The 25,140-nt window shown below is 37.8% G+C and overlaps 1 protein-coding gene across 3 annotated transcripts in view; it reads right to left on the bottom strand.

The window, feature by feature from the left end:
• The window catches only part of sclt1 (sodium channel and clathrin linker 1), a 95,867-nt gene that overhangs the window by 13,375 nt on the left and 57,352 nt on the right, over nt 1-25,140 (bottom strand). For all 3 annotated transcript variants that reach the window (XM_041784386.1, XM_041784387.1, XM_041784388.1), the window contains 4 exons: nt 21,152-21,223; nt 20,950-21,024; nt 20,674-20,816; nt 4,937-5,129 (listed from right to left, as the gene is read on the bottom strand). In XM_041784386.1, the coding sequence (XP_041640320.1) occupies nt 4,937-5,129; nt 20,674-20,816; nt 20,950-21,024; nt 21,152-21,223 (483 nt within the window). The remainder of the gene's footprint in view (nt 1-4,936; nt 5,130-20,673; nt 20,817-20,949; nt 21,025-21,151; nt 21,224-25,140) is intronic.

Raw genomic sequence — 25,140 nt, 5'->3', positions numbered from 1 at the left:
TATGCTAATTTCAGCTATTAAAGGCTACGTTGAGCTATCCTTATGCGCCTTTGAGCTATTTTAGGCTACTTTCACCTATTCTTATGCTAATTCCAGCTTTTATAATTGGCTTTTAGCTATTCTTATGCTATTTTGAGCATTTTTAGGCTACTTTAAGATATATTGATGCTATTTTCAGCTACTTTAGTCTACTTTGAGCAATATTTATGCTACTTTCAGCTCTTTTTAGGCTACTTTGAGCCATTCTTATGCTATTTTTAGCTATTCAAATGCTATTTTTTGCTATTCAAATGCTATTTTTTAGCTATTTAATGCTATGTTCAGCTATTCTTTTGCTATTTTCAGCTATTTTGCTCTACTTGGAGCTGTTCTTATGCCACTTTTAGCCATTTTAAGACTACTTTGATCCATATTTATGTTATTTTTAGCTATTTTTAAGCGACTCTGAGCTTTTGTTTTGCTGTTTTCAGCTATTTCACTCTACTTTGAGCTGTGTTTAGGCTACTTTCAGCAATTTTTAGACTGCTTTGACTTTTATTAGGCTACTTTGAGCTATTTTCAGGCTACTTTGAGATTTGCTTATGCTACTTTTAGCTATTATAGGCTTTTTTGAGCTATTTCAGGCTACTTTCAGCTATTTTATGCTATTTGGAGCAAATGTTTTGCTTTTTCTGTGATTTTCAGCAGTTCTTCCACAGTTCAGCTCTCAGCATCCCCACACAATATCAGCTGAAATTGCAATTTTGATCTAGTTATTAAACTTCTTCTGCGCCGGCTATCTCCTCCTTCATACTTTGTCGTATTGACACCGTTCAAACTTCAAAAAATCCTGTTTCTCCGCCATTCGTGTGCTATGACTTTTCTCATTTCTAACTTTTATAATTTTCAAAATATTTAACTTTGTTTAACAATGTTAAGCAGATGGCAAAAATTTCACAAATTTGCACCTTTTTCCACTGCTCATAACTTTGCCACTCCTTGGGCTATTTTCACTATTTTACTCTCATACTCTTCAGCTTCTTGTGTAGAATTTTGCGAACTATAATACTCTTTTCTACTATTTATACTTTTTGAACTATCATGCTTTTTGCTGATCGAACTTTTTCCAAATTTTGGCTCTCTCAGACATTTTAGAGTGAGATGTAGAGTGATGACATCACTGCCAGAGTGAGAAACAGACTCTTCAAAACTAGATGCAGCTCTGTGAACAAACTGCTCTCCTGAGAAAAATATTGGCTCCAGAGAAATAATTTTAACAGCAAAATGTAGCTACACCTCTCCTCTTGCTCACAAAAAAGATTTGAGGTCAATAGGATTAACGGTTTTGGCACAGTGATCTTCAAAGCTTGACTAACTCCTCAACAGCTCCTAATCTGCAGCAATGCAATTTTGATCAAAGACTCATGAGTGAGAGCTTTTGGTACCACTGTTTTTAACTTGCTCTTGTAGCATGAGTTTTCACTTCTCACACATAAAAATCATATCACCGTATTCCTCAACTTCTGCTGATTCTTATGATAGCTCCCATAGTTGCTCCTATTCACCATTTTTGATGCCATTTCTCACCCATTGAGGCTACCTGTTACAATTAAATACCACTTGCTTCCTCTTTTTTACCTGTTTTTGCCACTGTATCCCATTTTTGCCCCTTTTTCACCATTTTTGCCACTTTTCACCCATTTAAGATACCTTCTGCCATTAAATACCACCTTTTCCTACTTTAGAACCCATTTCATTTTAAAGGCTACTTTGAGCGATTCTCATACTTTTTTTTAAGTTATTTTAGGATACTTTGAGCTATTTTAGGCTACTTTCAGCTAATCTTATGCTACTTTGAGCTATTTTAGGCCACTTTCAGCTAATCTTATCCTATTTTCAACTCTTTTTTAAACTACTTTCAGCTATTCCTATGCTACTTTAAGCTATTATAGCCTACTTTGAGCCAGTGTTATGCTACTTTAAGCTATTATAGGCTATTTTGAGCTATTCTTATGCTATGTTCAGCTCTTTTTAGGCTACTCTGAGCTATTCTTATGCTACTTTCAGCTATAGGCTACTTTGAACTATTCTTATGCTACTCTCAGCTATATATAGGCTACTTTGAGCTATTCTTATGCTACTTTCAACGATTATAGGCTACTTTCAGCTATCCTTATGCGCCTTTGAGCTATTTTAGGGTACTTTTAGCTATTCTTATGCTAATTCCAGCTTTTATGGGTGACTTTCAGCTATTCTTATGCTATTTTGAGCATTTTTAGGCTACTTTAAGATATACTGATGCTATTTTCAGCTATTTTAGTCTACTTTGAGCAATATTTATGCTACTTTCAGCTCTTTTTAGGCTACTTTGAGCTATTCTTATGCCACTTTCAGCTATTTTAGGTTACTTTGAGCTATGTTGATGCCATTTACATCTATTAAAGTCTACTTTAAATTGTGCTTATGCTACTTTCAGATATTTTTAGATTACTTTGACCATTTTTTAGGCTACTTTAAGCTATTTGTATGATACTTATAGCTATTCTTATGCTACCTTAAGCTATATATAGGCTCTTTCTGGCTATTTAAGGCTACTTTGAGCTATTCCTATGCTACTTTAAGCTATATTAAGGCTCTTTCTGTCTATTTCAGGCTACTTTCAGCTATTCCTACGCTACTAAAAGGTATATTTAGGCTCTTTCTGGCTGTTACAGGCTACTTTGAGCTATTCTTATGCCACTTTCAGCTATTTTAGGTGACTTTGAGCTATTCTTATGCTACTTTCAGCTATTTTTAGGCTACTCTGAGCAATATTTATGCAACTATCAGCTCTTTTTAGGCTACTTTGAACTATTCTTACGCCATTTTTCAGCTATTCGTAAGCTACTTTGAGGTATTTAAGGCTATGTTCAGCTATTCTTTTGCTATTTTCAGCTATTTTACTCTACTTTGAGCTGTGCTTATGCCACTTTCAGCAATTTCTAGACTACCTTGACCTGTTTTTAGGCCACTTTGAGATTTTCTTATGCTACTTTTAGCTTTTTTAGGCTATTTCTGGCTATTTCAGGCTACTATGAGCTATTCTTGTGCTATATTCAGCTATTTTTGGTGACTTTGAGCTTTTCTTATGCTACTTTCAGCTGTTTTAAGACTACTTTGAGCTATATTTGTTATTTTTAGCTATTTTTAAAATACTCAGAGCTTTTCTTTTGCCGTTTTCAGCTATTTTACTCTACTTTGAGCTGTGTTTATGCTACTTTCAGCAATTTTTATACTATTATGACCTTTTATGAGGCTGCTTTGAGCTATTTTCAGGCTACTTTGACATTTTCTTATGCTACTTTCAGCTATTATAGGCTATTTTGAGCTATTTCAGGCTACTTTTCAGCTATTTTATGCTATTTTCAGCAAATGTTTTGCTTTTTCTGTGATTTTTAGCAGTTCTTTCACAGTTCAGCTCTCAGCATCCCCACACAATTTCAGCTGAAATTGCAATTTTGATCTAGTTATTATTCCTCTTCTTCCGCTGATAAAGGGGAGAATGTCAGTTCAGTTATAACAAACATACAGCTGAACGTACTGACATGTTTCCCCTTCATTATTTATTTTTTTCCTACATGCCTCTAATTTAGATTTTCAGATTGATAAAAATAGTCTCTAGATTGGGGTTTCAGCTGGTAGGTAAACTAAAGGTTTTTCACATTTGCTTAGTCTTGGGCTGATGTAAACCCTGGAGGACAGCAGTCATATAATCCTTTTATGAACTTAGCATTAAGGTGTAAGACTAACATCCAAGTTGAAGGTGTTCACACAGCTCACAGCACAGGGCTCAGTTATATGAGTATTTAATCCAAAGCTCGTCTCTGTTTGTGAGGAATCCTTCAAAAAGTCAAGGATGAGCCAGCACTCACGTAAGACTCAGTAATCTGAGCTAAGTGTTGGAATTACAAACAGGAGGAACAAAATGTAACCCTGTCTGTCCAGTTCTATGAATTAATAAGGGAATCAGCCCTGGTCTAACCACACTGAGAACAGACTCTAATGGTAAGGCTGATCGTCATCACTAAACTAAAGATTCTAAAATCAAAAGATCCTTTCAGACAAATTTGTCACTTATTAAGGTATTGTTCAGCCTTATCCAATACATTTATTAAAAAAAAACAAAAAAAAAAAACAAAAAAAAAAACACCATATGTTTTAAATACACCATTATTTCTTTTTTATTACAAGTTTTAAAGTCTATATGTCATTTATAGTTTATCTTTTTAAGTTTTATTTCTTTTCTTCAGTCATGAATGGGCCCACACATCACAGCTTTTAAACAGACAAACTCCATGAGATCTGATTTTATCTACATCTGAAGGTCCAAAATGTATTTACACATATATATTCCATTCTGACCTCTGTCCTTTTTAAAAATCATTTCAGACTTCTTTTGGATCTTATGCTGTTGATTTGACCTGTATTGGATTATGTTTATAACAAGAACCAAAAAGTATTCAATTAAAAATTATTTTTAAAGAACTGATCTGTCTGCTTCATACTTAACGCACACATTGAAAACAACAGAGCTAAAGGGTTGTGAGTCATTCCACATTTCACTTCCTTCCAATTTTTCTTTTATGTTTCTTAATATTACAGCTTTGCTAATATATTTAAGACATCTGCTACTGATTTTGCTCTTTGTAATTTTAGGCTCTTCACAAGTTTAACTGTTTCAACCATTAATTATACCTTCTTATTTTCAGCTTTGTTTCACTGCCTTCACTCTCAGCATTTCAACGCATTTGCTGCAAGGAAATGCAACTTCTGTAGTTATAACTACACTTTATTAAAAATAAATTTTAAAAATCTGGTTGGGCCCTTTTCAAATTTTCAATGCAAAGATGATACTTAGGGGTGCTTCCGGACAGCAAAAAAGGAGTCTAAAATTGCTTATGATCAATCAACTAGTTACCTGTTGTCTGGCTTTCTTTTGGATTAGTAATGTGGCTTTGCGCAGCTCATCCATCTCCTTGCGTAGTTGTAAGTTCTCCTGCTGCAGCTGGAGCCTTTCCTCACTGACACACACACAGTTATCTCTGGCATTGGCAAGGGAGTCCTGTAGCTGCTGCACTTCCTCCTTGCACCGTGTCAGCTCTTCACTGTAGCTACATATACACAAAAAACACTTTAGTCAGGACCACTTTATTAGGATCGCCTGTTCACCAGTACATTAAAACAAATATCTGATTATATAACAAGCTAATCACATGGCAGCAGTTAATGCATTTAGATTTCCACCAAGATTTTCACAGCCTACCCAATTACCCCTGCCATTACTGTAGCTAAGGTCTATGGTAAGCTGAGACTTTGCCAGAACAGCAGCTGGCCCACACAAGGCATGTCCAAGGATGCAGGCCTGTGCTGGAAGAGCCTCTTCAGCACAAGTTATCCTGTCTTCTTCAGTTGATATTCCAACAAACTGCTCTTACACACATGTTTATGTACTTTGGTACTTTTTTCATTTCAGTTATCTAATTTATGTGACTCAGACCATGATCACATTGTGTAGAGAACAAACAGGACATACAATACAAATTACAAAAAGATAGCACATGGCATCTACATATTGCAGTAAGTATTACTTAAATAACAAAAGAGTATTTTTAAACAAAGCACCAAGTTTAACAGATAAATGTTGGTTTCTCTGATTGGAACAGAAATTAAACATAGGACAGTTAAGACTGGTATAAACATTTCTTGATAATTCATTATGCTTACATTCTTACACTCAAACCAAAGATGGTGCTCAGCACCTGGATGATTATCATTAAAGAGGTTACAAATCCTTTTGAGTTCTGTAGAGCCCTTTATACCTCCCAGTGACCTTAGGAATCCTGGTGGTGTTCAATCAAAAGTTACAAATAGCTTGTCTATTCTTTTGGTTTCCAGATAATAAATACTTTTCCAGTTTGATCTCTTTAAATTCCACATATAAATCACGTTTACTTTTCAGCTTATTTTGCCACTTTTGCAAAAACTGGTCTTTAAGCCTTTGTTCAACAGTAAGTTTAAACCAGTTATTGTTGTTACACTGCTGAGTGATCCAGTGGTAAGACAGACCACAGTCATTTTTGCTTTAGGATTTCCTTTATCTGTTATACTCTTTTGTATTTCCTGCCCTTTGTGTTTGTGGAAACAGCTAAAACTTATCTGTCTGTCTATCCATCTTCTGACTGGTCCCTTTGAATGTCTCATGTTTCTCATGCAATGATTTTCAAATCTTAAAGCCCCAGTTTAAGTGATCCTGTGCAACTTGCAGTCTCAGTTTCCTGTTCTTATGGTACAGGAGAGGCACCTGGTGTGATCTTCTACTACAGCCCATGCTTCAAGATTCCACATTTTATATGTTGTGTTCAGAGATACTCTTCTGCATACCTCTGTATCAAAAACTGGTTGATTGTGCTAATGCTGTTTCTCTATCAGCTCAAACCAGTCTTTGTCAGACTCCTCTGACATCAGCCATTCACATCGCATTTTGGTGCAGGGCACTGCTGCTCACTGAATGTTTTCTCTATTATGACCATTCACCAGAGCTGGACTGGGAAGAAAATTTGGCCCTCTCATTTTGGCTCAAACCGGCCCCTCACAAGAGGTCTAATATGACTTAACAGTAGACACCCTTCCGTTGTCCCATAATACAGCAACCCCCCCTCCCCTTATCTTATCTTGTGGTTTGTTTTCTGATTTGACGGACTTCCTTATGTATGGTGGACATATCATCCCTGCTCAATAGGAAGTAAATAAAATGTAGTGCTGTCAATTGATTACAAAAATTTATTAAGTTGATCACATCACTATGCTGTGATTAAACATGATTAATCACAGCATTTCTTTAGTTTAAGTAATAATTGGATTTTTAAATGTTCTTATAATCAAGTGTTTATTGTCATTATTTTAACTTTATGTAAAGCACATTGAAAGCGCTTTTTACTAAAAAATGTATTTTTATTATTATTATTATTATTATTATCTATAAATTAACATTTAAAATATTACCATTTACTTGTATTTTTGTTTGAGATAAATTAGTAGCAGTATGGTGTTTAAATGAAGAAATATTAAACAAACCAGAGTTTTTAAACTTTTTTTGTGGTTTGTAAATCACAAAAACGTAAGTGTAACCATCGTACTGTAAAGAAATGTGTGACTGATTCAGAGCACAGATGGGTTTGTGCAGATAAAGGCATAATGAGGAAAGTTTCTGCCAGACAAATACATCAGATTAAGAAAACAGCTGCAAAAAAAAAAAGCCACAACAAAATAGCAAACAGGTATTTGAAGCTGCTGCTACCTCTGGAGTCCCACAAACCTCGAGGTGTAGGATCCTCAACAGGCTTGCAGTCATGCATAAACCTACTATTCAGCCACCCCTAACAAATGCTCACAAGCAGAAACAGTTGCAGTGGGCCCAGAAATACATGAAGACTCATTTTCAAACAGTATTCTTTACTGATAAGTGCTGTACAACCCTGGATGGTCCAGATGGATGGAGTAGTGCATGGTTGGTGGGGGGCCACCATGTCACAACAAGGCTGCAATGTCAGCAAGGAAGTGGCGGATTCATGTTTTGGGCCATAATCATGGGGAGAGTGCTTGTAGGCCCCTTTAGGGTCCCTGAAGGTGTGACAATGACCTCTGCAACGTACACCGCATTCCACATTATTATGCAAATGATATTTTTCTCTGATTTTCCTAAATATTAATGCAAATGACATAATATTTTTCAAATCATTAGCCATTAGAGCATAATTCAAATGTTTATGAACAAACTTCATAATGACAAAAGTTATTTAAAAAAAAAAAAAAACCCTCAAAATGCACTGTTCCACATTATTAAGCACAACAGCTTTTTAAAACATTTTATAGGATATAAAGAACTGAAAATGGTCATTTGTAGAAATTGCAGCATCAGGGGGTCATATTTACTGAAATCAAAGCTATTTCAATCAAAAGCATCTTAACAGAACAAGTTCCATGTTAACATAGGAGCCCTTCTTTGATATCACCTTCACAATTCTGGCATCCATTGAACTTGTGAGTTTTTGGAGAGTTTCTGCTAGAATTTTTTTTGCAGGATGTCAGAATATCCTCCCAGAGCTGCTATTTTGATGTAAACTGCCTCCCACCCTCATAGATCTTTAGCTTAAGGATGCTCCAAAGGTTCTCAGTAGGGTTGAGGTCAGGGGAGGATGGGGGCCACACCATGAGTTTCTCTCCTTTTATGCCCATAGCAGCCAATGACACAGAGGGATTCTTTGCAGCATGAGATGGAGCATTGTCATGCTTGAAGAAAATTTGGCTACAGAACGCACGATTCTCTTTTTGTACCATGGAAGAAAGTGGTCAGTCAGAAACTCTATATACTTTGCCGAGGTCATTTTCACACCTTCAGGGACCCTAAAGGGGCCTATCAGCTCTCTCCTCATGACTCCGCCCCCTCCTTGTTGACGTCCCGGCCTCATTGAGACATGGTGGCCATCCACTAATCATCCACTACTCCTCCATCTGGACCATCCAGGGTTGCACTCATCAGTCAACAAGACTGTTTGAAAATGAGTCTTCATTTATTTCTGGGCCCACTGCAACCATTTCTGCTTGTGAGCATTGTTTAGGGGTGGCTGAATAGTAGGTTTATACACGACTGCAAGCCTCTGGAAGATCCTACACCTTGAGGTTGGTGGGACTCCAGAGGCACCAGCAGCTTCAAATACTTGTTTGCTGCTTTGTAATGGCATTTTAGCATCTGCTCTCTTAATCTGATGTATTTGTCCGTCAGAAACCTTCCTCATTATGTCTTTATCTGCACAAACCCGTCTGTGCTCTGAATCAGCCACAAATTCCTTAACAGTACGACGATCATGCTTAATTTTTCCTGAAATATTGAATGTTTTCATTCCTTGTCCAAAGCATTACACTATTTGACACTTTTCAGCAGGAGAGAGATCCTTTTTTTTCCCCATATTGCTGAAACCTGTGGCCTGCTTAATAATGTGGAACATGTGGAAAAGTGCATTTTGAGGTTTTTATTTTAAAAAAATAATAGTTATCATTATGAAGTTTGTTCAAAAACATTTAAATTATACTCTAACTGTTGATGACTTGAAAAATATTATGACTGTCATTTGCATTGATATTTAGAAAATCAGAGAAAAACGTTGTTTGCATAACAATGTGGAACGCGGTGTATATAGAGTTTCTGACTGACCACTTTCTTACAAAAAGAAGAACCGTGCCTTCCATAGCAAAATTATCTTCATGCATGACAATGCATCATCTCATGCTGTAAAGAATACCTCTGAGTCATTGGCTGCTATGGGCATAAAAGGAGAGAAACTCATGGTGTGGCCTCCATCGTCCCCTGACCTGACCTTCTTGAGAACCTTTGGAGCATCCTCAAGCAAAAGATGTATGAAGGTGGGAGGCAATTCACATTGAAACAGCAGCTCTGGGAGGCTATTCTGACACCTTGCAAAGAAATTCAAGCAGAAACTCTCCAAAAACTCACAAGTTCAATGGATGCAAGAATTGTGAAGGTGATATCAAAGAAGGGGTCCTATGTTAACAGTAACTTGGTCTGTTTAGATGTTTTTGATTGAAATCGCTTTTGATTTCAGTAAATATGAATCCCTAATAGTGCAAATTCAACAAATGACCATTTTCAGTTCTTTACAACCTATAAAATGTTCTAAAACTATCTTGTGCATAATAATTTGGAACAGTGCATTTTGAATAAAAAAAAAAAAGCTATCATTGGCAGGTTTGTTCAATAAAATATGAATTGTGCTCTAACGGTTGATGACTTGAAAAATATTCTGTCAATTGCATCAACTATTTAGGGAAATCAAAGAAAATTAAAGCTGCAAGCAGTGACGACGGGCCCTCGCAACCCGTTGCACGTCGGAATGTGTCGCGACCGCAGGTGTGTGGCAACCGTCGAGTGCCTTGACAGGAAATGTCAAGGTTTATGGTGCAAGCTACAGTTCAAAAGCTATCCAAGATATCCACTTCAAATTTGTGTCAGGATGGACTAAAGAAGTGGATTTAGCTTTGTGAAAAATAAAATTGACTTTTCGTCAGAGGGCATGGCCTCGGCAGGGTGGAAAAGGCCAAAAACAGCCCCTTTTTTGCATATTTATTCAAAATGGCAGATTTCCTGTTGGAGATAGAGTGTTGGCCCAAGAGGCTTTTTTGATCTCCCCAAGCCGCACCTGCACACAAAATTTGATGAATCTAGGACAAAGTCAAAGGAGGGGGCTTTAACTTTGAAAACTGTTAGGGGGCTCTATTTTTGCAATTCTGAATTTTCATGTTGGAGACCCAAAAAATATCGAAATTTTCGCGAGACCGGATGTAGGTGCAAAGTTTCCTGCGAATTCAGAAATGTTAAGGGCCTCAGAAGTCCATGCAATGACGGCAAATACAAATAAAAATAATCCTAGCAGATACAATTAGGCCCGAGCACCGAGTGGTGCTTGGGCCCTAATTAAAGCTGCAAGCAGCGATGATGGGCCCTCACAACCCGTTGCACGTCGGGATGTGTCGCGACCACAGAGATATGGCAACTGTTGGGTGCCAGCAACAAGGCGCGCTGCTCCCATGGGGTTTGTGGGTTTTGCAACACTCACAGTTTCACAGAAACAGAGGGGGATCCCCCTCATTAATTTCCAGAGCTTGCTGTTACTTTGGCAATAAAACCACATGAGCATGAGGTATGAGCCCTGAAAACTTGGAACTCCAAGAAATGAAGAAATCACTGGATTGTCAGCTTCACAGCTCCTCTTTCTGCTCTGCTTGGCTCAGTTGCTCTCTCTCTCTTTCTCTTTTGCATGCTTGCAGCCTCACTCCCTCTTCCTCTTGTTCACGCTCACTCCACAGGAGAAAAATGACTGAGTGGCTGAAAGCATTAACTGTTCTCAGACTGTTGCAATCACTAGTGTGAAAGACAGAAGATATAATACAGAGATACAGATGTGTACAAGTTTGTTTCATTATTTTCCTCAATTCTTTGATATCTCCTCTCAGTTTGCTTTATATTGTATTCATGGATGAACAGACAGATACAAACAGTACTTTCCTGCAAACCAAGCACCCTAAGTAACATATATTTCATGCCTGTGACACAAACGACCCCTCAAATGAAAGCAGACACTCCTTAGATTCCAGCAGTATCTCTTCTGTCAGTCTAGGTTCAAAACTCACTGAGAAAACAGCAGACAAACAGACTAAGTAAAAATCCCATTTGTCAATCAAAACAATATATTTCATCCTAACACTGATGTTTTTTTAATTGACGGTAGTCACAGTCAAATAAATCCATTAGTAAGTGATACTCCAATGTCTTCCCAACATTTTGACCCTGTCCAAGTCCCTGTGCCTGCACATTCACAGTATCAGGCACAGGAACAATAACTTGGTCTTTGCCACCATCTAGTGGTTCTCTGAATGTACTGACCTGTATCTGAAGCAGCCTAAAGCTGTCAAGTGGTTAGATGAATATGATGACATGAATAAAACATGGAATGCAGAATTGTCTCTGCATACATGGAACTCTTGATCACAATCTAAAAGATCATGAGTACAAATACTTTATAATAAACCTAACTGTTTTACATCCAGACTGTTTCTCTCTCTAAATCATTTATTGTTGATGATATTTTTTCCATTCCTTTAGTTACCCCTACCTTCTTTCTTTTTCATGACCTTTAATATTTGTCATGGCAACAGATGTGTAAAATAAACAGATATAGATGGATAAAATACAGAGATACAGATGTGTACAAGTTTGTTTCAATATTTTCTTCAGTGCTTTTAAATCTCATCTTAATGTGATGATTTAGCTTATATTCATGGATAAATAGACAGATATAAACTTTGTTTGCTGTTTGGACCCTGTCCTTAAACATGGTGCAATACTGTGTATCATCAAAAGATGGAAGCATAGCCTTAATTCTGGTTCCATTAAGAGAGGACCGAGTTTTAAACATTTCAACATGGAAAATGACAAAAATAGACTTGTTTTTGTTTTACAATTTGGGTCCAAGAGGCTTCTTTAAAGGTCCTGAGATGACAGATATGCTTAAGTATTTTCAAACACCTGGGTAATATGCACTGCTGGGGATGATTGTTTTTTAAATATTGTAGGGGGCGCGAATGAGCCAGTATTCCATGCCCACCCTTAACATCAATGTGTTTGGATGAATTCCTCAAGAGGAATTTTGAAAACTGTGAAGTCTGCAACTTGCTGAATTTTGACCACAAAAATCAAAATGGGAGACTTCCTGTTTGTTTCATGGCATGGGTCCAAGAGGCTTTGTTGTAGAACTTAAAATCATGTATAAGCTCAAGAATTTTCAAAATCCTAGGTTTAACCTGCTGCAGGGGCTGAATTTTCAAAAAACTATAGGGGGCGCCACTGAGCCAAAAAGCCACGCCCACCAAAAATTATATTATCATCTCATGTTGCTACTGAGTATTTTCCTGCCAAGTTTCATGGCTTTACAAGTTTTGTAAGCGCTAGATAATTCTACTCCCTGTTACATGGCAAAAGAAAAATTTTCACCACCACACCATTTTAGGTATGGACTCTTGACCTTCAAATCTGAGTCATAACAACCTTGAGGGATGTCTCTGGGCTAATTTCAGCAGGATTTGGCCAATCTTGTAATAAATGGAAATGTTTTAGTGAGCACCAGCCACTTTTAACACATGACGCATCTGCCCACACGTTTTGAAATCCTAGGTCAAACCTGCTGAGGGGGCTGAATTTTTAAAATTTTCTAGGGGACGCCATTGAGCCTACTGGCCATGCCCACCCTAAAAACATCACATTAATTATCTCAGCATGCTAATGAGAATGTTATTGCCAAGTTTTATTGCTCTACACATGACACAAGCCCCTGAGAATTCTACTTCCTGTTTCATCCAATGAAGCTAGTGGACTTCCTGTTGAGATTTCGGCATGGGTCCAAATAGCTTTTTTGTAGGACTGATGATGACATATATGCACAACAAAATTCAAAGGCCTGGGTTAAACCTGCTGGGGTGGCTGAATTTGAGCCAATAGGCCACGCCCACCTACAAAATGAATATCAATCTTCTTAGCAATCCAATGAGATTTTTTTTTGGCCAGTTTCATTGCTCTAGGTGTCTTATAACCATTTGAAAAATCTACTTGCTCTTTCCTGGTGAACAAAAAATTGCCATGGCCCCACCCTTTAATGTAGATCTTTGACCATTGTATATGTGTTCGGCCAACTCCTTGGGAACAGCCTGAGTGAATTTTCAGAATGATCTGCCCAACCATGTAGGTATTGCAATGTGAAATTCAGGAGTAGTGACTTTCTGTTGCCAGAGGGTGGTGCTGTACAATTTTTCAAAATTTCAAGTATGGATGTGTTATGGCCTGGACTGTTATCAAGCACATGAGATCTGTCTCAAATATGACCATGACCATTAATAGATTAAATAACCTCCTTGATAGTCCATGTTTGCAAAATGGAAACGGTCTACGCATCTATCTGCGTGTGTGTGCTGAGATGCAGGCTCATCCTCATCATTCCAGCCCGTCAAAATGACCGTCAGCCTTATAAATTCTCCATCATCCTTCAAAAAAATCCATCATTGATGGAGAATATTCGGTTAATGCGACCTCTGCAAACGTAGCCATGATGTAGCACTGCGATATGTGTGCTAATAACAGTAAGAAAGACCAGAAAAAGCAACAGCTGGAAATGACGTTTTGAGCAGACCAATCACAGCCCTTGCGGTCCGCGTCGCTGAAACGCAAAGTTAGAATTTTTTTGGAGGTGCACGTCAGGCTACAGCGTAGGGGTCTGCGTCAATGCAGAGGGCTACATGTAGCTATGCCATCAACGCGACACAGAAGCATAAATTAGGCTTAAAGTTCGGTACGTTTGGCCAGTGTGAGTGCAATCATTCCGTGCTTCAGCGCAGCAAACTTCGCGGCCTCGGTTGGGAGGACGAGGTGGGCCTAGGCCCGGCACAGATGAAGGAGCACAAGCGCAGGGATTTGACGTAACATGAAGTAACAACAAAAGGATCCACTTCAGAGCGCAGACGGCACATCAGGCAGCAGCTCCATGCTAGAGACAACAGGATTTTTTCTAGAAAGATAGAGGGAACTAAATATTTTGTCTCATTGTATTTCAACAAGTTACAAAGATTTTATCAGAGCTGAGGAATTTAACTTCGAACAGCTCGACTACGACCTTGTTCTGGTAGATCTCAGTCCTGTCCACATTTCCAGCCAGTTTCTAGCAAAGTCAGGCTTTAATAACTGTGAGAGGTTTTTTATTTTGTGAAATAAAGCTTCTTCCCTTGATAAAGCCCAATCCCATTTCTCAACTTAACCCTCAATCTTAACCCTCAGTCTCAAAATGCAGGATCCTGCAAAGTGCAAGGGCTGTCCCAATACTCCTGAGTGTTGAGCTTAAGGTGTGAGATTGAGGGTATTAACTCCCTCATTTTTGAGCTGTTCCTGGACCTCCCTTGGTTTTAAGGGTTATTTCTCAAAGAAAGATGGTGGCAAATGCGGGGAAAAAACTGAGCTATATGTGCAAATTTCTGTGTTAATAGGGATCTAAAAATTACGAAAAACCACTCCAATATCTTTGTTTAACCCTCCTGTTGTCCTCGGGTCAATATGACCCGATTCTGAAATTTAAAAAGTCATAACTTTGGTTTTCTTCCATATAATTGCTTGAAAATGACAGGGCTGATTCCATGCTATGCTCTTTGAAAGACAAATAAATTTTGAAAATTTCTGTTAAATTTCATGTGTTTAAAATAAATTTATAGCATCTGTTGTCCTCCCGGGTCAATTTGACCCGGCCAAATTTCGTGGTGCAATGGGTGACAGTATTACACTTTCCAGCACAAATACACACACACACGATAACAAATGATTATTTCTTTCTGTTATCGGGAACAAGATAAAAAATGATTATTTCTATCTGCAACAGGGGACAAGATAACAAATGAATATTTCTTTCTGCAACAGGGGACAAGATAACAAATGAATATTTATTTCTGCAATCAGGGACAAGATAACAAATGAATATTTCTTTCTGCAATCCGGGACAAGATAACAAAAGATTATTTCTTTCTGCAATTTTGAACAAGATAACAAATAAATATTTCTTTCTGCAACAGGGGACAAGATAACAAATGATTATTTCTATCTGCAATCAGGGACAAGATAACAAATGAATATTTCTTTCTGCAACAGGGGACAAGATAAATGAATATTTCTTTCTGCAACAGTGGACAAGATAACAAATGAATATTTCTTTCTGCAATCAGGGACAAGATAACAAATGAATATTTCTATCTGCAATCAGGGACAAGATAACAAATGAAAATTCCTATGTGCAATCAGGGACAAGATAACAATGAATATTTCTATCTGCAATCAGGGACAAGATAACAAATGAAAATTCCTATGTGCAATTAGGGACAAGATAACAAATGAATATTTCTTTCTGCAACTGGGGACAAAATAACAAATGAATATTTCTTTGTGCAATCAGGGACAAGATAACAAATGAATATTTCTATCTGCAATCAGGGACAAGATAACAAATGAATATTTCTTTCTGCAATCAGGGACAAGATAACAAATGAATATTTATATCTGCAATCAGGGACAAGATAACAAATGAAAATTCCTATCTGCAACTAGGGACAAGATAACAAATGAATATTTCTTTCTGCAACTGGTGACAAGATGAATGAATATTTCTTTCTGCAACTGGGGACAAAATAACAAATGAATATTTCTTTCTCCAATTGAGGACACCATAACAAACGGAATATTTCTTTCTGCAATCAGGGACAAGATAACAAATGAATATTTCTTTCTGCAATCAGGGACAAGATAACAAATGAATATTTCTATCTGCAATCAGGGGACAAGATAACAAATGAATATTTGTATCTGCAATTAGGGACAAGATAACAAGTGAATATTTCTTTCTGCAACTGGGGACAAGATAACAAATGAAAATTCCTATCTGCAATTAGGGACAAGATAACAAATGAATATTTCTTTCTGCAATCAGGGACAAGATAACAAATGAATATTTCTTTCTGCAATCAGGGACAAGATAGCAAATGAATATTTCTTTCTGCAACTGGGGACAAGATGAATGAATATTTCTTTCTGCAACTGGGGACAAGATAACAAATGAATATTTCTTTCTCCAATTGAGGACACCATAACAAACGGAATATTCCTTTCTGCAACCGGGGACAAGATAACATAAAAATATTCCTTTCTCCAGTTGGGGACTATATAACAATAAACTAAATATGCCTTTCCCTGGTTGGACTTTGACATAAACTAGTAAATGGTTATCCAAAATAGTTAATGTCTGCTTATTCTATTCAGAAACATGTCATAATTTCATGTCAACTAGGTTTATCATTTACAGATCAAGCATTATAAAAAGAAGAAGTTTTAAATATTTGGTATTGAGTTAGACGAAGTTGGCTGAAAATATGTAACACGGAATGATGGGATCACTTACACGCTTTATAAACAGTCAAACTAGATGGATTGATATGACCTGGGAGAACAACAGGTGGGAATATTTGCTGCCATTGAAAAAATTTAAACGCTTTCAAAACAATATCCTGACTAAACCTTGACATATACCAGTCTGTGACAATGCATCCATTTTTATGCCTCTTGTCCTTGCCATAATTCACAATTTATGCGTTTTTTCCTCAAAAATTAGGTATAATCTCACGTAAATGAAGTCTGTCATACCATAAATGACAAAAACAAGTGTAAAATATATGTTAACGTGTTGGAAACAAGTTAACTTAAAAGGTGAAACAAAGAAATTGGTAATCATTTTATACCTCATGCTCTATAAGCAGTCAAAACCAACCGGGTCAATATGACCTGGGAGGACAATAGGTGTGACTATTTGCTGCCATTAAAAATTTTTAAATAGTTTCAAAACAATATTCTGACTTAACTTTACTATACACCAAACCCTGACATTCCATCAAATTTTGTACCTCGGATCATAACCATTGTTAAAATAATTCAAAATTTCTGCTTTAATTTAACTCAAAAATGAGGTACAATTTCATATAAATGAGGTCTATCATACCATAAATAATAAAAATAAGTGTAATATATATATCAATGTGTTGGAAACAAGTTGACTAAAAAGATAAAAAAAAAAAAAAATTGGTAACCATTTTATACCTCATGCTCTATAAGCAGTCCAACAAGACCGGGTCAATTTGACCCGGGAGGACAAAAGGTGCGTAGTAAAAACGAAGACAACAGGAGGGTTAATAATATTTTATGGATCGCCGTTCTGTAGTGTAACATTTACTTTTATTTTGACGATCGTAAGCCGGTAACTGTGCTGCTAGGACAAGCCTATGAGGGTGTGCGGAATTTTAATGCCTTGTCCTGCAAGCCGGATGCTTATTTGTCCTCCTCTGGAGAACGTAACGCAGCATATTGTCCATTGCTCTATTTCTCTGCACATCAGTCCAGTGTTTGTATGTTAAATATGATCCTGGTAATGTATATACAGTGTTGACCAAACATAACTTTACCTGGCCTTCACACATTAGTTATATCATTTTGGAAATTGGTGCCATTCGTGACCAATAAAGTGCGTGCAGTGTTGGCTCTCTCTCTCTCTCTCCCATCATACTTGTTGCACAGAAACTTTCATCATGTCTGTCCAGTAAATTCACCCGTTATTCTGCGACCTCTCTTGTCAAACGTCAACTTCTATCATTGTTTAGTTTGTGAATTCATGAAAAAAACTCTGAAGTTCCTGCGCTGGTTCTGATTAGGAATTAATTGACGTCAAACTTCCTCGCGCAGATCAGCTGTTTTAAAAATCAGATTGCAGGTGAAAACAAATAAAGACAATGTATATTTAAAGGTGATTTAACAATAGATGATAACACTGAAGCAGACACAGAGAGGAAAGGAAAGAAGCAATACAGATGAGGTGCTGTGTGTAAGGGAAGGGGATATGTGCAGGGGTGTGTGTGAGGGGGTTTAAGGGGGGCAAGATCATCTGGGTTATATTATTTTTGTTTTGAAGGGAAGACCCAAATAAAACAGATAGCTAATAAAATGGGATTAATATTATGATGAAAATATTTAACCCATAGTGACCACTTTTTTAGACAGATGGAAATTATAAATATCCTTATTATTGCAACAAGGAATATGATCATTAAAATCAATGATCATTTTACTAACCAAGAACTGTGTCTTTTATATGCTACTAACTCGGGCTAAATTGCTAAGACTTTCTATTTCTCATTATTGTAGTGATAGATCCTTTAGTTATTTTAAGATACTTTTGAGTATTGTTCAGTGAGTATGTTTGGGTGATAGTGGGGGGCCTCATAACAGAGTCTGCTTAGGGCCTTTGGCCAGGGGTGGTCCTGGGTCAAATTGTCTTTCAATGAGTAGAGTATCTCAGAATCACTGTATCATGATACCATCAGTATCATGTACAAAATTGTACAGTAGTGGGCAGTACACTGGAGCCCTATTTGTTTTGATTATTCTTGTTTCACTAAGGGCTACAAAGTGTCCTCCTTTCTGGTGTTGTGAAATGGCCACCCCAATTACAACTGGTGTTTGGCATTAGCTAATGGCCATGTTATACAGTGACTTTCAGCTGAACATGTCCATGGTTATGGTGTTTATATATGTTACTTGGTTGAATATTAACATGTTCTCGTTCTTCTTCTTCTTCCTTCGAATTGACAGACTACACCGTTTTGGCACATTAATGCCCTCTACAGTCTGTAATCGTAACTGCTATTAAGGGGTGTCCCATTTCTAAGTCATGAGATGGCCCCTACACTTGGTTTTGAGGGGCCAGTTAAGACTGAGGGTTGAGCTTGAGGGTAAGATTGAGGGTTAAGGGGAGAAATGGGATTAGGCCTTAGTCACAAGCAGCAGCTCACAGGATAACTAACACCTTTCATTCTCCGTGCGTAAGGAGTGTCTGCCAAATATGCAAGTGTGTGCGTGTGTGAGTTAATCTCACAGTTGATTTAACCTCTCTTATTATAAAATCATAATGCCATACTATTATCCACTGAATTAATTTACCTTTAATTCTGTCATGTCATCAAAAAAATGAAATTGTGATCTTGATCGCTGATGATTGAATGGAACATTGTTAATTAATCCTGTGGCATATTCACTTCCAGCTCTCATCAGATGGTTGCTATCATCACGGTAAAAAAAAAAAAAAAAAATAAATAAATAAATAAAAATAAATAAATCTTTGAACCGAACATTAAATCCTGTTCTGGGCACAGGCTGTCCTATGACATAAGAGCTTGTTTGGTGCAGTACTGAAAGGCATCCAAAATTACACAGAGAGATGGCACAGTTCATGGCACATAAAGGAATGTCAGGGGGGGATTCAGGTAGTACACGAACACGCAGAAGAACAACTGTAGAGGCTCGTATGAGTTAAAAAGTCTGGGGTTTTATTCAGCAGAAGTGCTTGAAACTCTGATCAGGTTCAAGATTTTATGCTGTGAGCAATAACTCTCCGCTATGAACCCTTTCTCTCTCTTTCCTCACTGGGCTCTGTATAATTTACATAGCCTACTGGTCCCAAGTCAAGTGAAATTGTCAGGTGTCAGATAAGAGATATAAATCTGTTGCTATTTTACAGCCTAAAAAGCAATACTTATGTATACAGAGTCATCGACACATTTAAGCTCATCAGCGGTGGATGCTTCGTGTGATGATGCTGGCGCATGACGTATCCGTGCTCAGTTCTGGATGCGTTGAGCAGTGTGACTGCGGGTCAAAGGGGAGACAGAGGAGGGGGTCAAATTGGCTTCAGCATGGTTAGAATACGGCACGGTACGGACGGTGTGAGTGTGCCCTTAGGTGACTCCAAACACATTCACGAGGTCCTACAAAGTGAACATCCCCTGGGTGTGATTCTGCGCCAGACTCTGAAGCTTCGATGTCGTAAGCGTATTGGATTCCCCATGACCATGTTGGTATAGGTCATCGAATGCTTCAAGTCTCGCCATTGGCGGCCAGGAAGGATGAAATAGAATGGAAGGTTATGTATGTAAGCGTGTTCCTGATTCCCTGATGACACTGGAATATATAGACTGTCCAGTCAGCAGGTGTCACACCTGACCTTGTTGGTATAGCGACTCCACCTGTGCATGCGCAATGTGTTATCCAGTGGTTAAAACACTGCAATCATGCTGGCCTGAAAGTGCATCGGCCCACCTGGAAAATGCCCTGTATGCCAGATTGCTAGCCCACCCCTGCCATTCTCTGTGAACCCAAGAGATGGTTGTGCATGAAAATCCCAACAGACCAGCTGTTTCTAAAATACCCATATCAGCCCATCTGGCACAAACAATAGCATGTTCAAAGTCAGTCGAATAACCTTTCTTCCTTTTCATTCTAAAGCTAGGTTTGAACAGCAGATCGTCTTGACCATGTCTACATGCCTAAATGCATTGGTTGCTGGCTGATTAATCACTTGCATTAATTATCTATTGAACAGGTTTTCCTAACAAAGTGGTCAAAAAGTATATACAAACCCAAAATAGTTTTAAATAAAGTGAATTGTTCATCACACTTACCCAAGCTCCATCTTTTTTAGTTTGCTCTGGGTGCTTTGCAGAGTAAGACTCACGTCTTCCTTCATCCGCTCTGCATCCAGACACCTCTGATGAAGGTCACTGATTTTCCTGAACTCTGGTTCTGCCCTGCCTTCCTTATACACCTAAAACAAAAACACCACATCAGTAAGCTATCATTACTCACAAAAAAAGATCAATTCTAAGGATCAAGTTAAATGAGCTTCTATTGATATTTATCAGAAAGTTATATGCCTTTCAACTACAGCTATTCCATACCTTTTCCAGTTCTTCCTCTATAGTTTTATTCTCTCGCAAGGACCTTTCAAGCTGAGACTCTTTGTCTGCAGACTCCTTGAGAAAGGTGGAAGTGGGGAGTGCAGTAGTTAATGTAAAAAAAATGCAGTACACAGGAAGAGACTGATAAGGATTTAGAATAAATGATGATCAAGAGCAACGGCCTGACAAGCCACTTTCTTACCAGCTGCAATGCAGACAGCTCTTCAGCCAGAAGGTGAATTTTAAAGTTGCACTGCTTGCGCACATTATCAACCTATTAGAAATATGTCAAATGGTAAAAAACACGGGAAACAACAATTTAAGTCTTGGACTCCTCCACTCAAGGATAATTCCAGCAGTTGGCCCAAGTCTGAGTCAAAATCTTGCAACTCCACCCAATCATTCACTTTTGGCTTCTTCATCATTATTGCATTTCCCTGACTACTTTGTCATCTGATCTGAGGAGCATGCCACTGTAGACTGGTGTCCTCACTTATGTTGGGTACCTTCTTCTCCATCAAAAGGGTTACAGTTAGGGTTAGACTTCCCATTGCGACTTCTGATATTCTAGCACTGCTTGGTGCACCGTGGTCCCAATGTTGGCTTTGGGTCCCTATTATATGACCTCACCCCAGTGTGAGGTTGCAGGTCTAATTTTCCTCTGATGGATGTAGTTGCCTGTAGGATGTCACCATCCACAAATATCCTTCTGGAGGATTTTCACATTATCTATTCCTGCCATTCTCTATTGACTATCCTAGCAGGACTATCCTCTGACTTGCATCTCTTCAGGCCTTTGGGCTGACTTCTTTCATTCTGCTATATTTTAAAAGAGTGCTTCCCAAGCCTTCCAGGATGCAAGTGGTTATAAAATGACTAGCCACCCATTCTTACTGCCGTCTTTCCTGTCATCATCTTGTCTTTGCCATTTGTCTGCTAGTCTCTCATAGCAGTTATTTGCTTTTCTGCATGGATCACTGGTTTCACAGACAGTTCATATTATTTCCATGTCTATGCATTTAAAATATGATAAACTTTTACTGATCCCCCATTGGGAGAATTTTGTTTTTTTATGAGAATTTCTGTTGCAACAGTGCATGAACTTAATCCAACTGTTAGTTTGACTTTATTAGTGGGGATGCTGAGTAAGCATCCACACTATTGATATCCACGTCGGCCATTTTGAACTTTATTAGTGGGGATGCTGAGTAAGCATCCACACTATTGATATCCACATCGACCATCTTGAACTTTATTAGGGGCTCAGGGCAACGACACGAGCCACGAGCCACTATTGTTCTTCCGTTCATTTCTTCTTTATTAGTGGGGATGCTGAGTAAGCATCCACATTATTGATATCCACGTCGGCCATTTTGTTTATTAGTGGGGATGCTGACAAGCATCCACACTATTGATATCCACGTCAGCCATTTTGACTTTATTATTGTTCTTCTACAACCTTTGTTCTTCTTCTTCAATATTCTTCCGTACGTTTTTTGACACTTTTCAACTCCTCTACAGTTTGTCCGATTTTCACCGCTCAACTTTCATCATGTTCAGCATGTTCAGGAGAAGTGTGCTTGTATTTTTCACATTTCTAACCCCCCCCAAAGTCAGACCTTAGAGTGGGTGACATCATAAGTCAGAGTGGAGCAGCATGCTGTTCAGACAGGAGACCTCTCCCGAACAAACATCTATAAAATCCACAAACTTCACTCCACAGACATAAAAAAGACATCAAAATGGAGGAAAACTTGTCCCGCTACTGTCAAACCAAGAACCAAAGCCATATCATTCACACATTTGGCGTGAGAGGACCAACTGTCCCAAGTACGGGGAGCTCTTGCTCCATCTGCTGCAATGTTACATATTTTGACACCCTGTACATCCGAGTCAGAAAGAAGCCCATTTTTAGCTCGCTCCCCCGGCCTCAATTCTTGCACAATCAACACCAAAATAACACTACTGATAGTTCAAGGCCTGTAGATGCTCACACCAAAATCCGTTTGATGATAGCATGTACAGTGTTCGCATACGGAGAGGAGAAAGAGACTGCGTTTACAAGCAAAATCACCCAGAATGGCTCTCTGTTCTAACAGGTGTGATATTATCGCGCATGCGGGCTCCCTGTGACCAGTGAAGCGTGACCATGCAGGCATTAATTACCATGGCAACCAGGCAGACACAGAGAGCTGGGCGGAGCCAAGTCAGAAACAGTTAGGAGGATGGACTTGTCAAACTCTTTTCGCTGTAGATCCAATTCTAACTCCTCATTTAACATGGATTATTTTTTTCTCTCTCAATTTAGCTCTTTTAAAGACATTTCTGATCATCTGCTGTTTAATCAGGTTAAAATTCTTTACAACCTGCATTTTATAGCCACTACATCAAGGGCCCCTATTGGTAACTACTTTACAGTTGAAATAAAAGCACTTGGCCCTGGGCCTTTAAACAATATAGTCAGCTGGTTTGAAGGATTTTTTTGTTTCACATTTTCCAAAGTACTTTCTATTTGATCAAAACTTGTCTTCCTTTTCTTTAGTGATGCAGGGTTTTTAAACAAACAACTTTGAGATTCAACAGATTCTGCATACTTCAACTTACAGACTTCATTTTTGCTTTAAAATGTAGACAAACTCTTCAGCTATACAACATGTCTTCAGCTTTTAAGCTATCTTCTACAGTTTTTGAGATTTCACAGTGTAAGAAACACAAACTTTTGGGGTTTTACACAAAAAAGTCGGACCTTAGAGTGGGTGACACATCAGTCAGAGTGCAGCAAGCATGTTGGTCAGACAGAAGACAACTCTGAACGAACATCTATAAAATCCACAAACTTCACCCATTTAAGCTACCTTTTGCCATTAAATACCACCCTTTCCTGTTGTTGAATCCTTTTCATTTTAAAGGCTATGTTGAGCTATTCTAATGCTATTTTTAGCTATGTTAGGCTATTTTGAGCTATTCTTATGCTACTTTCAGATATTTTTAAGGCTACTTTGAGCTATTCTTATGCTACTTTCAGCTATTTTAGGCTACTTTGAGCTATTCTTATGCTACTTTCAGCTATTTTAGGCTACTTTGAACTATTCTTATGCTATTTTCAGCTATTTTTATGCTACTTTAGGCTATTTTTGGCTACATTCATCTATTCTTTTGCTGTTTTCAGCTTTTTTAGGCTACTTTGAGCTATTCTTATGCTACGTTCAGATATTTTTAAGGCTACTTTTAGCTATTCTTATGCTATTTTCAGCTATTTTAGGCGACTTTGGGTGTTTTTAGGCTACTGTCAGCTATTTTTCTGTTACTTTCATCTATTCTTTTGCTATTTTCAGCTATTTTAGGCTACTTTGAGTGAATCTTTTTCTACTTTTAGCTATGTTAAGACTAATTTAAGCTATTCTCGTTCTACTTTCGGCTATTTTTAGGCTACTTAGAGCATTTTTTGGCTACTTTTGGCTACTTTTATGCTTTTTTTCAGCTATTCTAGGCTACTTTAAGCTACTCTTATGCTATTTTCAGCTATTTTTGGCTACTCTGAGCTACTCCTATGCTACTTTGAGCTATTTCAGGCTACTTTAAGCTATTCTTATGCTATTTTCAGCTATGTTATGTTACTTTAAGCTATTCTTATGCTTTTTTTGGCTTTTCACGTGCTACTTTCAGCTATTCTTTTGCTATTTTCAGCTATTTCAGGCTACTTTGAACTATTCTTATGATATTTTCAGCTATTTTAAGCTACTTTCAGCTACTCCTATGCTACTTTGAGCTATGTTAGGCTACTTTCAGCTATTCTTATGCTAATTCCAGCTTGTATAAGTTACTTTTAGCTATTCTTATGCTTTTTTGAGCTAGTTTAGGCTACTTTAAGATATATTGATGCTATTTTCAGCTATTTTAGTCCACCTTGAGCCGTGCTTATGAACCTTTGAGTTATTTTTTAGGCTACTCTGAGCTATTCTTATGCCACTTTCAGGTATTTTAGGCTACTTTGAGCAACATTGATGACATTTACATCTATTAAAGTCTACTTTGAGCTGTGCTTATGCTGCTGTCAGCTACTCCTTTCCTACTTTGAGCTATTTTAGGCTAATTTAAGCTAATTTTAGGCTATTTTCAGCTATTCTAGGCTACTTTGAGCTATTCTTATGCTACTTTCAAATATTTTTAAGGCTCCTTGAGATATTCTTA

Source organism: Cheilinus undulatus, linkage group 4 (assembly GCF_018320785.1).
Source record: "Cheilinus undulatus linkage group 4, ASM1832078v1, whole genome shotgun sequence".
In the NCBI taxonomy this organism is placed as follows: Eukaryota; Metazoa; Chordata; class Actinopteri; order Labriformes; family Labridae; genus Cheilinus; species Cheilinus undulatus.
Note: the sequence above shows the minus strand (reverse complement) of the source record. Positions and strands in the feature narration are given on the sequence as shown.